Genomic DNA, 12,484 nt, shown 5'->3' with positions numbered 1-12,484 from the left:
GCCCCGCCTCCGCGTTCAGCGTCCAGTGGCCCGGGAACACGGAAGCTCCGCCCACAAGCCGTTGTGCGCACGCTCTTCTGCCCAGGGAGGGATAGTAGCCGTCATGGAGAACTCTCCGCCGTCTGGGCCGGAAAAGAAAGACCCTGAAAGTCCAGGAGTGCAGCAGGCGGCTGCAGGTCAGGGTGGTATGCGGGGCGGAGGTCAGCTTGGGGAAAGAAGTCCCCGCGGGCAGCTAGTCTCTGGGGTTCAGCGGGAGGCTGAGGGCGGGAGCTCACAGCCTGTGTTCCTGGGTGTGTGTCGCAGGATCCCTGGTGGAGCTCACCCCAACCCCCGGCGGCCTGGCTTTGGTGAGCCCCTATCACACCCACCGGGTCGGGGACCCCTTAGACCTCGTGGCGCTCGCAGAGCAGGTGCAGAAGGTGAGGAGGCGCGGCTGGGAAAGTGAATAACTGTCTTCCTTTGAGGTTTGCTCTACCTGTTTTGACTTGGACCTTACAGCCACTAAGAGTGGGGTTCTTGTCTGCTTTTTGCAGAGGATGAAAGTCGACTGTCTTTCTGAGTCGGTTGCCTGACTCAAACTCTAATCTTCTGAGACCAAAGATACCTTCTACTGCAGGTAGAGTGCCCATAATCTCCCTCCGTGGGAAGGTCTGCAAAGCATTTTCAGTACATTATTTTATTTGCACCTTAGCACATCCCTGTGAGGTAGGCAGTACAGAAGTTCTCTTTGATGCGTGAAGATCATTCTAACCCAATTTTTTCAAGGATGTATAGTTCAATTATTTTAAGCTGCTCCCATAAAATCTTTATCTGTTTACCGTATTCTCATTCACTGGATACAGTATTCTCATATTCTCATGCTGAGAGCTTACACATTCATTGGCAAAATAGGTAAAATAAAGAGAAACTGCAAAATATCGGGAAAAGCACTGGAAGTTTGGATACATGAGCCTTCTTTCTACATTTTTTTTTTTTTAAACAGTAAGAACAGCCTTAAATGGTTGCAATGAAGAATGGAAGAAAGAGTATAGAACAGCTCTTCTTCCTGCTGGGGTGGCATTCACAGTAGCTCTCCACTCTTTGCACTTTTTTTTTGTTTAATTAATGCATTATAGTTGTGCATAATGTTGGGATCTGTTGTTACACATTTGTACCATGCACACAATATAATATAACTTCCTTCTTCTTTCCTCTAAATTTATTGGTACTGGGGATTGAACCCAGGGGCATTTTCCAGCCCTTTAAAAAAATTTTTGGGAGGTACTGTGGATTGAACTCAGGGCGCTTGACCACTGAGCACACCCTCAGCCCTATTTTGTATTTTATTGAGACAGCGTCTCACTGAGTTGCTTAGCACCTCGCTTTTGCTGAGGCAGGCTTTGAACTTTAGGTCCTCATGTCTTAGCCTCCTGAGCTTCTGGGATTACAGGCGTGCGCCACTATGCCTGGCCTTTTTAAAAATTTTTGAGACAGGTTCTGTTATGATTTGGATATGAGGTGTCCCCCAAAAGCTCATGTGTGAGACAATGCCAGATTTAGAAGAGAAATGCCTGGGTTATGAGAGCCTTAACCAAATTGGTGAATTAATCCCCTGACAGAATTAACTGAGCAGTAACTGAAGGTGGGGAGAGTGTGGCTGGAGAAGGTGGGCACTGGTACTGTGCCTTTAGGGCATATATTTTGTATCTGGTAAGTGGAGTCTTTCTGCTTACTGATCATCATGTGAGCTGCTTCCCTCTGCCACACTCTTGCACCATGATATTCTACTTCACATTGAGCCTTGGGGAATGGAGCCTACTCTCTGTGGATTGAGACATCTGGAACTGTGATCCCCCAAATAAACTTTTCCTCAACTACAATTGTTGTGGTCAGTTCTTTTAGTCATAGCAGCAAAAAAGCTGACTAAAACAGAAATTGGTACTGAGAGGTGCTCAGTACAATTATTGTTATTATTGTGACTAACCTGACCATATGGTTCAGAAGCTTTTGGAGCTTTTTGGAATTGGTTGGAGAAATTTTGAGATGTTTAGCAGTGCAAGCTGGAAATACTTTAGATTGTTTTAAGTGGAGCTTAATGGCCAGTTCTAGTGGGAGCTGGAAAGACTAGAATGCCAGTAGGACTGTGGACAGTGAAGACAGTGAACCCTCACGAGAGTTCAGAGAAGGAGGACTCTATTGGAAATAGAGCTAGAAGCCATTCGTGTTATGTTGTGGCTGAGAAGTTGTCTGCATTTTGCCTGTGTCCTGAGATTTTCTGTGAGGCTGATTTTAAAAGTGATGGACTTTTTAATCTGGCAGAAGAAATTTCTCTGCAGCATAGCATTCAGGCAGTAACATGGATATTGGTAGTGACTTTTAGTCAAATTTATTGTGATAATCAGGAGCATAAAGCAGAGCAGAAAGATTTGAAAAACTTGGACTTGAAATGTGGACTGAAAACTGGGGCTAAAGAGGTTGCAGTTGTTAAAGATACTACCACCACTAAAGAAATGTTAAAGACTGCCCAGGGACAATAAGAAAGGTGGCTTGAAGTTATTTCAGCAATTGGCAAGATCATATCCATCTCAGGCTCAGGAGGTAAAAGTAAAAATTCTCTTGAGAAGAGACCAGTGGGGCACCCTTCTTGCACAAGGGGGTCTAGGAGTTTTTTCAACATGCTCAGCTACCTAGATACTCAAAGTTTCTGTAGTCGGGGTCCCTGGAGGTTTGGCTACTGCTCAAGATGGTAGCAGACCTTGGAATCAACCACGTGGTGCTATTTCTGCAGGAATGCAGGATGCTGGAATTAGGGGGTCATGGAGGCTTCCATCAAGATTTCAAAGGAAGGCCTGGGAGACCAGGCAAAATGCAGCAGGATCAAGTCTCTGTGGGTGACCCCTGAGAGGCCGATGCATGGAGATGTGAGGAGAAAGCCAAAGCTGCAGTGGAGACCCCCAAGATTTAAGAAATGTCAGTAGCATGGAATGTCCCCTGAGGAAGGCTACAGGAATTATACAGGCAAGCCAACAGAAAGGCCTCTTGAGCTGCAACCAACAAGGTCATGAGGCGGAGCTACACGAGCCCTTTGAACAGAACATCACCATGTCATGTGCCCCAGATGCCAGACTTGTTTGCCCAGCTGGATTTCAGTCTTGCTTTGGTTCCATCCCTTCTTTCTATGCCCCTATTTTTTAGAATCGAAATCTTTACTCTCTGCCCTTCTTTATTGGATACTTGTAAACTGCTTTTGACATTTTTAAAATAAATAAATAAATATTTATTTATTTTAGTTATAGGTGGGCACAGTATCTTTGTTTTTATGTGATGTTGAGGCTTGAACCCAGTGCCTCATGCATGCTAGACAAGCACTCTACCTCTGAGCCACAACCCAGCCCTGCTTTTAATTTTGACAAGAGCTTATAATGTGAGGTTGCCCTATGTCTCAGAGGAGACTATGATCTTGAACTTTTGAGCAATCTTGGAACTGTTGAGACTATGGGAACTCTGGGAAATGGACAAAATGTATTTGCATTGGAGATAGTCATGAGCTTTAGGGGACCAGGGACAGAATATTTTGGTTTGGATGTGAAGCGTCCCCCTAAAGCTCATGTATGGGACGATGCAAGAAAGTTTAGAGGAGAAATGATTGTGTTATGAGAGCCTTCTTCCAATCGGTGAATTATTCCCCTGACAGGATTAACTGAGCAGTAACTGAAGGAAAGTAGAGTGTGGCTGGCACTGGTGATGTGCCTTTGGCGTATATAGTTTGTATCTGTCTCTGTCTCTTTGTTTTCCAATCATGTGAGCTGCTTTGCTCTGCCACACTCTTTCACAATGATGTTCAACTTCACATTGAGCCCTGAGGAATGGAGCCTGCTCTCTGTGGATTGAGACTTCTGAACTGTGAGCCCCCAAGTAAACTTTTCCGTGACTACAATTGTTCTGGTTGGGTCTTTTAGTCACAGCAACAAAAAAGCTAACTAAAACAAAGTCTCTAAGTTTCTTAGGGCCTCTCTTAAGTTGCTGAAGCTGTCTGAACTTGTGATTTGCCTGCCAAGTTGCTGGAATTATAGGCAGTACCCCCCCACCCAGCTTGACCCAAAGTCTTACTCCTATTTTGACGTTACTTTCAGGCAAATACTTCTCTGGACCTCAGCTTCTTTATCTGTAAAGTGAAGGATTTGAAGTAGGAGAACTCCTAGATCTAGAGGAAAAACCTATTCCGTGAAAAATTAAGTTCCTTCTCATCCCCCTTTTTTTTAACATTTATTTTTTTAGTTGTAGTTGGACACAATACCTTTGTTTATTTATTTTTATGTGATGCTGAGGATTGAACCCAGGGCCTCACACATGCGAGGCAAGCGCTGTGCCACTGAGCTACAACCCCAGCCCCTCTTCTCCTCTCTTAGCAAGACTTCCAGTCTGCAAAGATATAGGGAGGATCCTGCTGCTTTAAAGCTTATGATATCCCCTTGTCCTTATATACAGTCTCATATTTGTTCTTCTTCTTCTTTTTTTTAAAGAGAGGGAGAGAGAGAATTTTTTTTTTTTAATATTTATTTTTTAGTTTTTGGCGGACACAACATCTTTGTTTGTATGTGGTGCTGAGGATCGAACCCAGGCCTCACGCATGCCAGGCGAGTGCGCTACCGCTTGAGCCATATCCTCATATTTGTTCTTGATTTTATGTTTGTTTTGCTCATAAAATTTATTTATTAAATGTTAATACTTGAATTATCATTTGATAATATGCTCAAATTCCCTAATGTAAACATCTCTACTGTTTTTTTTTAAAGAAATTGAAATATTTAGGAAAGTTCTTTTTTTCTTAACAGTTTTTAGTTGTAAATGGATCTTTTAATTAATTAATTAATATGCGGTGCTGAGGCTTGAACCTAGGGCCTCACACATGCCAGGCAAGTGCTCTACACTGAGCGGCAACTCCAGCCTAGGAAAGCTCTTTTATTTAAAACCTTATGCTTTTTCCTTTTTAGAGAGGGAAGCAAAGCACCTTTTATGGATCAGGAGAATATCTTGTGTCTATGTAATCAGAGCACTCTTATTGGGAGGTGGAGTGCCAGGGACAAAATCTTGGGCAAACAACCTTTTTATTTATTTATTTTGTGGTGCTGGGGATTGACCCCAGGGCCTTGTGCATGCAAGGCAAGCACTCTACCAACTAAGCTATATTCCCCAGCCCAGCAAACCACATTTTTATATGTACTAAGTGATTCTTATGTTTACTACAATGATCTGAACCAAAGAAATAAGGAATACAGTTTTTGTCTTTGATCCTATAATGTAGTGAAATATAAAGGATGCCTTATTGTGCTGCCTGAATTTCTTCAATGTAACCAGTCTTTGAGAAGTGAAGGAAAAACACTCTAAAGATAAGCTTTGAATCAAGTCTAGTTACTGTACTGAAATGTACTTTCTGGCAAGACTGAATTCTGATACCCTACTTAAGATTCAGAAAACTTGGGAGGCTGGGTATGGAGGACTGAATTTTAGACCCAAACTGATCTATGTTCAAATCCTTCAACCACCATTTACTAGCCATGAAACTTTTAGTTTCATTCACCTCTGAGTCTTAATTCCTAAAATGAGAAAGTGGGACTGTCATCTCCATCTTCATAAAGGTGTTAAATTCTGATGATATAAAGGTCTTTGGAGTGGTTAGGGCCAGTGTTAGTGCTTAGTAATTATAGGTACTTTCTCCTTTGTTTCTATTTTAATTAGGTTCTTTGATTTATAAGAAACAGATTCACTGCTACCATTTTAAGGAAAAAGAGATTTCTTATAAGACTGTAGAATCTACCTTAGCTGTGGAATCTACCTGCTCTATCACTAGCTATATGGCTCCTTTGTCCTGGGAACAAAATGCAAATTCTTTTACCTTGGGCTACAGGCTACAAAAACTAACCCCGGTTTTACTGTTAACAAAGAGGCTTTGAATTTGGGGGAAAAAAATTTAAATAGGTATGATGTAATTCAACTGAGGTAAAGTGTCAGATTAACAGATCTTATCTACATTAGCAGGAAATAAGAGCCATATCACAAGTGTTTTGATTTTCATTGCTAAGACTCATTACTGATTTAGAAGTATTTAAACATGAGAAAACAAATAGGAGTCCTAAGAAATACATGATTAGCCAGGCAGAAAGCAAGGAGAAAAATATATTAGGTGGAGGGGAGGCATATTCAATATATTTGGTAGCAAGAGGGTGGGACATATTGGAGGGCCAAAGAAATCAGAATGTGGCTAGAGTTCACAGGGAAAGCACTGGAAACTGACAAGAAGGAGCACTTACTTCTGTGGTGTGGAGTCTTGTCAGAGTGGCAGTGCCATTTGAGCTGGGCCTTGGGATGGATAGGAATTTATGTGGCAATAATGAGAATGGGAAATACTTTAGGTGTAAGTAAAGATGCTGACATAACTCTTTACACTGGGATCTATATAAGAACATCATAAGTCATATTCTTTCTCACCCTGCAGTTTGGTTTTCTCCCACCTACAGGCTGATGAATTTATTCGAGCAAATGCCACCAACAAATTGACAGTCATAGCTGAGCAGATCCAGTATTTGCAAGAACAAGCCAGGAAGGTAAGGAAAGACTTTAGGCTGGCTGGCCACTGGCCTGTCTGCCTCTCTCCCTCCCTCCTTCCCTCTCTTCCTTCCTATACTGGGGTTGAAACTGGGGTACTCTACATTTGAGCCACATCCCAGCCCTATTCATTTTTTATTTTGAGATAGGGTCTCGCTAAATTGCTGAGGCTGGCCTTGAACATGCAATCCTCTTGCCTTAGCCTCCCGAACAGCTGGGATTACAAGTGTGCATGACTGTGCCCAACTTCATTTTTATTATTTAGTTCATAAGATTGACTATAGTTGCTTATTTGTCTTCAGTACCTTCTAAGAGATGTAGAGGTTTTGAGTGAGATAGAAGGAATAAACCTGAGAGGTTGTATTATTCTGTTTAGTGTTACTGTGATGAAATACTTAAGGCAGGTTAACTTTATTAACAAAACAGATTTATTTAGCTCACAGTTTTAGAAGTTCAGGGACAGGTGCTGGCTTGTTCTGCTCTGGGGCGGCGGGTGGTCCTTTGCTATATCTAGTCATGGCAGCAGTGTGTGTGAGAAGAAATCTCATCACCCAAAAGGTAAGCAGAGAGATTTTCAAAGCTCAGGCTTTCACAGCAATACGTTTTCACTCTCCAAAGAACTCCCTATAGGAAAACAGTATTCTCTTCTCAGAGCAGCATCCCCAGGAACCCGAGGACCTCCCACTGGGTCCCACATCTTCCATTAGCACTCATACCATCACACTGGTGACCAAACTCCCAGGACATGTACCTTTGGGAAACAAATGGCAGCTAAACCATAGCAGAAATTGAGAATCAGATTTATTTATTTTTTAAACGAGGAGAAAATTCAGTGAGGTAAAGCCTTTCAAAGGAAAAAAAAAATGTATTCTTTTACAAAAGAAATGTACTGGGCTGGGGTTGTAGCTCAGTGGTAGAGCACTTGCCTCCCACGTGTGAGGCCCTGGGTTTGATCCTTAGCACCACATAAAAATATACGAACAAAAATAAAGATATTTAAAAAATAGTAAGAAAGAAAGAAATGTACTTACCACAGAAAAAGAGGAAAGAAACTTAAGAACCACCCAAACCCATTAATGCTCAACACTTTGAAATATAATTCTAAAGATATTTTCTTCAGCCTAGTAGCAAAATTTAATCTTTATTTCTTTAGAATTATCTGGATGTCAGTAGTGATTTATTGTTGTGGGGAAGCAAGATGCCAAGTGTTGCAGTTTTCACATTTTGATTGCAATGAAGCCTGAGCGTGAGTGCCTATTACCTCTGATCCTCATCTATTGCGCCTCTGTGGTTCACAGGTACTGGAAGATGCTCACAGAGATGCTGACTTGCACCGTGCAGCTTGTAATATGGTGAAAAAACCTGGCAACATTTACTATCTTTATAAACGGGAAAGCGGTCAGCAATACTTTTCCATTATTTCTCCAAAGGTAGGAACATTTACTCTTCATCCCCAAACCTACTCCAACCTTTGAGAAATTCTTGGCATGTGTGTATGAAAGTAAATAGACATAGACTGGTAAATTTTTGCCTAGAAAATTGGGGGTGGTATGATCCCAGGCATAACTCTAATAAAATGTGTGTTTGCTTTAAATTACTTCATTTATTATCTCTGTTATGGGAATATCTGATATATAATGTAACTGCTTTTCAAGTATGGTCTGACTAGTCTGAAGTGAAAAGCCAAAATAGAAATTTATGGATAAATAGGAAAAGAACTCAGTTTACTTACATCCTGCTCTGATCAGAACCCACTCCTTTGCCTTTTCTAGGAATGGGGGACTAGTTGTCCTCATGACTTTCTTGGTGCCTACAAGCTTCAGCATGACTTGTCCTGGACTCCATATGAGGACATTGAGAAGCAAGACGCTAAAATCAGCCTAATGGACAAGCTGCTGAACCAGCCAGTGGCCCTGCCCTCCTGCACTGAACCCACCTTCCAGAGACTGACTAATTGAGCATGGACTCTGGCCAGCAGCTCTCACAACAAGGGCCTGTTGCCTCCTTGTGGCCCCTGTTCTCTGCATTGATGGGGCAGGGTCATGGGATCTGAGGACTTGTAGGTGAATCAGGAACTTCTTGGAAGGAGACCCTATGTGAATGTAATTGCTTTTGTTTTTATTGCTTTTAATTGGGTTGGTAAGGAATCACAATACTCTCTTTTGGGATCTCCTCGGAGCAACAGATGCCCAGTTGGAGGTCACTCTCAGTTCCTTGATACTTTGGCCTCTGCAAGATGGCAGCTTTCTTCATCAAAGCAGAAAGGATAAGAGTCTACTAGCAGGACAGGAATTAATCTCACATAGTCCATTCATAGAAGTGATGTCACCTTTGTTGTATTCTCTTGGTTAGAAACAAGTCTGCAGGCCAGCCCACATGCAAGGGAGGGAATTACACACAGGCATGAATACCAGAAGGCAGGGATCACTGCATCGTTGAATAGACTTAAAATTTGTTTGCCATGGTGCTCAGTTGAGAGGAAAAAAGAAAAGTCAATTCTGGCTAAAAGAGGCGATATTACAAAGTAGTTGAATGCAATGATGTTGAAGTCGCAGATCTGGACTTGACTCTTCACTCTGACAAAATAACTTATAGCTGGCATTCTTCCTTCCCCTCTGTCCCCTCTCTAGTCCATTCTGCATATAGTTAGGTCGATCCTTTGAAAATGCAAATCACTCTTACCATTGACATTTCCAACCATTGGAACTGGAGAGGAGTTATTCAGAAGAGAGAAATACAGTTACCATGCTGATGCACTCCCTGCACTGACCTTTAGGTAGTGCCATTCCTTTCCTGTTTAAGCCAATGATCAGGCTTAGGGAAGGCTAGTGGCAATGTCAAAATCACGGACTAGGACTCAGTGATGATGTACAGTAGCTACTTTTCATTCACCCATCCAGCTGTCTACCTAGTAATTCTGTAAGTATTAACACCTTCTGGGGTCTAGGTTCTAGAGAATAATACAGCTGAAATAGGGCCCTATTTCACAGGAGTGCGCAGTCTAGTGGGTGAGGAAGCAAGCCAGTGACTACAGCTTGCTATAAGAAGTGCTGTGCTAAAGGTATGCACTGGATATTCTAGAATATAAACTTGGAGAATTTGGGAAGACTCTTTGGAGGAGCTGATTCGTGGGTGTTGAAAAATAACTGGGGGCTCCAATTATCTTCTCTATGGGAAGTGTGTCTTTTAGGGGTTAGGGTAGGTTTCATTTTTGGATGAAGTTTATTTGTAAATGAAGGAAAGGACATCCTTTTACAGACCACATCAACCAGAATAATCATGGGCACCATGATGGGTGCAGGGGGATATATCCTGCCTAGAAGATTCTTATTTCTGACAGCTGGGGGATAGATGAAAAGTGGGAACAAAAGCAATTCCAAACAAAAAGTAACATGTGAAGGTGTTGATAAGAAGCAGCATGGCATTTGGGGAATTGGATCCAGTCTAAAGTGAATATGAGGCTTGTTGTACCAATGCAGACTCGTGGAGGTAGTGGTGGTGAGTGGGCCCTGGCCACTCAAGCTGAGAGGTTGACTTTAGAGCTTTCACTGCTGTAGCACTGCTGGTAGCCTCTGCTTCCAGAATTCCTGTCAAGAATGGGGTGAGAGCCCAGAGCACTGGTGCACGCCTGTACCCCAGTCACTTGTGAGGTTGAGGTAGGAGGCCAGTCTCATCAGTTTAGTGAGGCCCTAAGCAACTTAGTGAAACCCTGTCTCAAAAAGGCAATCCTGGTACCCCCCCCCAAAAAAAAAAAAAAAGGAAAATGAAGAATATGAGCCAGGGGCTATGGGAGAAGAACTAAGGTAATGATGTAAAGATTAGGGAGTTGGTAGTGTTGGCTTTCTAGAAGCCTCATTTTGGCTATGGAAGCTGGATGGAGGAAAACCATTAGGAGCTTCTTTCCTTAGTCCAGGCAGGAGATGATAGGGTTCTGAGCTAAGATTGTGGTAGAATGAGAGTTACCATATTTCCTCAGTGGTAAGATAACACTTCTTCCCCGACATTTTAGTATCTGAAACCTGGATGCTTCTAAAAGTCAATGGCATGTCACAGTTAATGTGACCATTTTTCCTTTCTTCAAGCCACATGAAATAATGGTGTGTCTTATAAGGGATGGTGTCTTAGATGAAGCAAGACATTTTGAAAGTAAAATAAATTTCCATCTTATTGACAATAAAATGGGGGTGGTGAGTGAGAGGGAGAAACTTAGATAATGCTTTAATTTTTGGCTTAAGTATCTCTGTGGATCCATAACAAAATATGGAAGAGGAAGACATTCCTGATATTTTCCAGGATGATTAGTGATCTATGTTTGCTGCAATAATCTACCTTGCTGACCCTGCTCAGGCTCACTGGGTTTAATAACTGATGGGTCTAGAAGGAGGGCTTTTCCTTCTAAAGTTGTTGCTCCAGTCAGTTCATGAACACTGAGAGTATTAGTGTTGTAGATCACAAAGGTGGTGAAATCCTGTGTAATGAGCAGGTATACCATTATCTCACTGAATTTTTATATAAATCCACCATCTATTAAGTATATATTTCTATTTTATAGAGTGAGCATCTGCTCAGATTCACAAAATGGCCCGTGGTTATAGAGATTACAGAGTGTTAAGTTTGATTCAAATATTCCTATTTGATTCCAGTCTGACCATAACCTTAATCATGTTTTGGTTGATTAAGATAGTCCTAAAGGATTTCAGTGTAGAGCTAAAAAGAAGCTACATTATAAAAGTGATATAGTAAGATGTATATATGAGATACTATGGGAATAGTCCATTTAGTGTTTAGTGATTGCATGGACAGGAGGCATACAGAAAACAGAGAAGTAACTTCTCTAAGGTCACACAACTCAGAAGCAATTGATCCCATGTCTATGGCATCAAAACCTGTATGCAAAAAATAGGGCTTAGCTGGACACAGTGACGAACACTTGTAATCCCAGCAACTTGGGAGGTTGAGGCAAGAGGATTTGCAAGTTCAAAACCAGTCTCAGCAACTTAGATCCCGTATTAAAATAAAAAGTAAAAAGGGCTGGGGATGTGACTTGGTGTTTAAGCACCCTGGGGTTCAATCCTTAGTGCCCTTAAGGAGCTGGAGACTGGGAGGAAGGCATTTCTAAGTGCCTAGACGAATTAGACTTCTGTAATTTAGGCAGATTTGATTCAGTGGATCATTCCTTACTTGAAAGCCTTTTTTCTTTGTTTTGATTTGAAATATTATATTCTGCTTTTCTACTACTTCACTGACTGTACCTTTTCTGTGTCTTGATCCTCCTCTTCATGATACCTATACATGGAGGCCAAGTCCTAGGTCCTCCCTTTTTCTCCCTACTGGGTGATCTAATCTATTCTCCAGGCTTTAAATACCATACCTGAGCTATTGACTCACGTGCATGTCTCCAGCTCTGATCTGACCTCAAGTCCACATGCACTTGCTTGTCTAGCAGTCATACTTGACATCTCCTGCTTGACTCATACTTATAAATTTAATTTGTTCACAACTAAACTCTGAGTTTACCCCAAAACCTGTTTCACTCCCAGTCCTCTTTTTCCATTAGCACCTGTCTCATAGTTACTGAGGCCTAAAACTAAGTCATCCATGATTCTAGATATTCTCCCCACATCAGTCAGCAAGGCTCAGCTGTGCCTTCAAAGTACATCTCAAGTTTGACAGTTTCTCATCACCTCCATCCTTCCCTTTTGGTCAAGATCACCAACATCTCTAGCTTGGACTAATTCAGTAGCCTGCTAGCTTATCTTCCTGCATTCATTCCCACCCTCTTCTGTGTCTACAGAGACTTCCAGCATCATCTTTTAGCACTATAAGTCAGATCACTTACCTACATTTTAAAACATGCCAAGAATTTTCACTAGGAATAAAATCCAGACTTCTTGCCGAA

General features: G+C 41.9%; 1 protein-coding gene across 1 annotated transcript; it reads left to right on the top strand.

The window, feature by feature from the left end:
- Window positions 1-76: 76 nt before the first annotated feature.
- On the top strand, window positions 77-12,484 carry C7H1orf50 (chromosome 7 C1orf50 homolog). The gene is made up of 5 exons (XM_076860613.2): window positions 77-176; window positions 304-419; window positions 6,498-6,584; window positions 7,884-8,015; window positions 8,358-12,484. Exons 1-5 carry the CDS (start codon window positions 104-106, stop codon window positions 8,541-8,543), a joined length of 594 nt encoding a protein of 197 aa, XP_076716728.1. The 5' UTR covers window positions 77-103; the 3' UTR covers window positions 8,544-12,484.

This window comes from Callospermophilus lateralis, chromosome 7 (assembly GCF_048772815.1).
Source record: "Callospermophilus lateralis isolate mCalLat2 chromosome 7, mCalLat2.hap1, whole genome shotgun sequence".
Taxonomy (NCBI): Eukaryota; Metazoa; Chordata; class Mammalia; order Rodentia; family Sciuridae; genus Callospermophilus; species Callospermophilus lateralis.
Note: the sequence above shows the minus strand (reverse complement) of the source record. Positions and strands in the feature narration are given on the sequence as shown.

Bases quoted from the DNA above. Each gene is read 5' to 3' on its own strand.
- C7H1orf50 (XM_076860613.2), top strand. From the start codon at position 104: ATGGAGAACTCTCCGCCGTCTGGGCCGGAAAAGAAAGACCCTGAAAGT. The intron at 177-303 runs GTCAGGGTGGTA...TGTGTGTCGCAG, and splicing joins AGTGCAGCAGGCGGCTGCAG to GATCCCTGGTGGAGCTCACC. The intron at 8,016-8,357 runs GTAGGAACATTT...TGCCTTTTCTAG, and splicing joins TTTCCATTATTTCTCCAAAG to GAATGGGGGACTAGTTGTCC.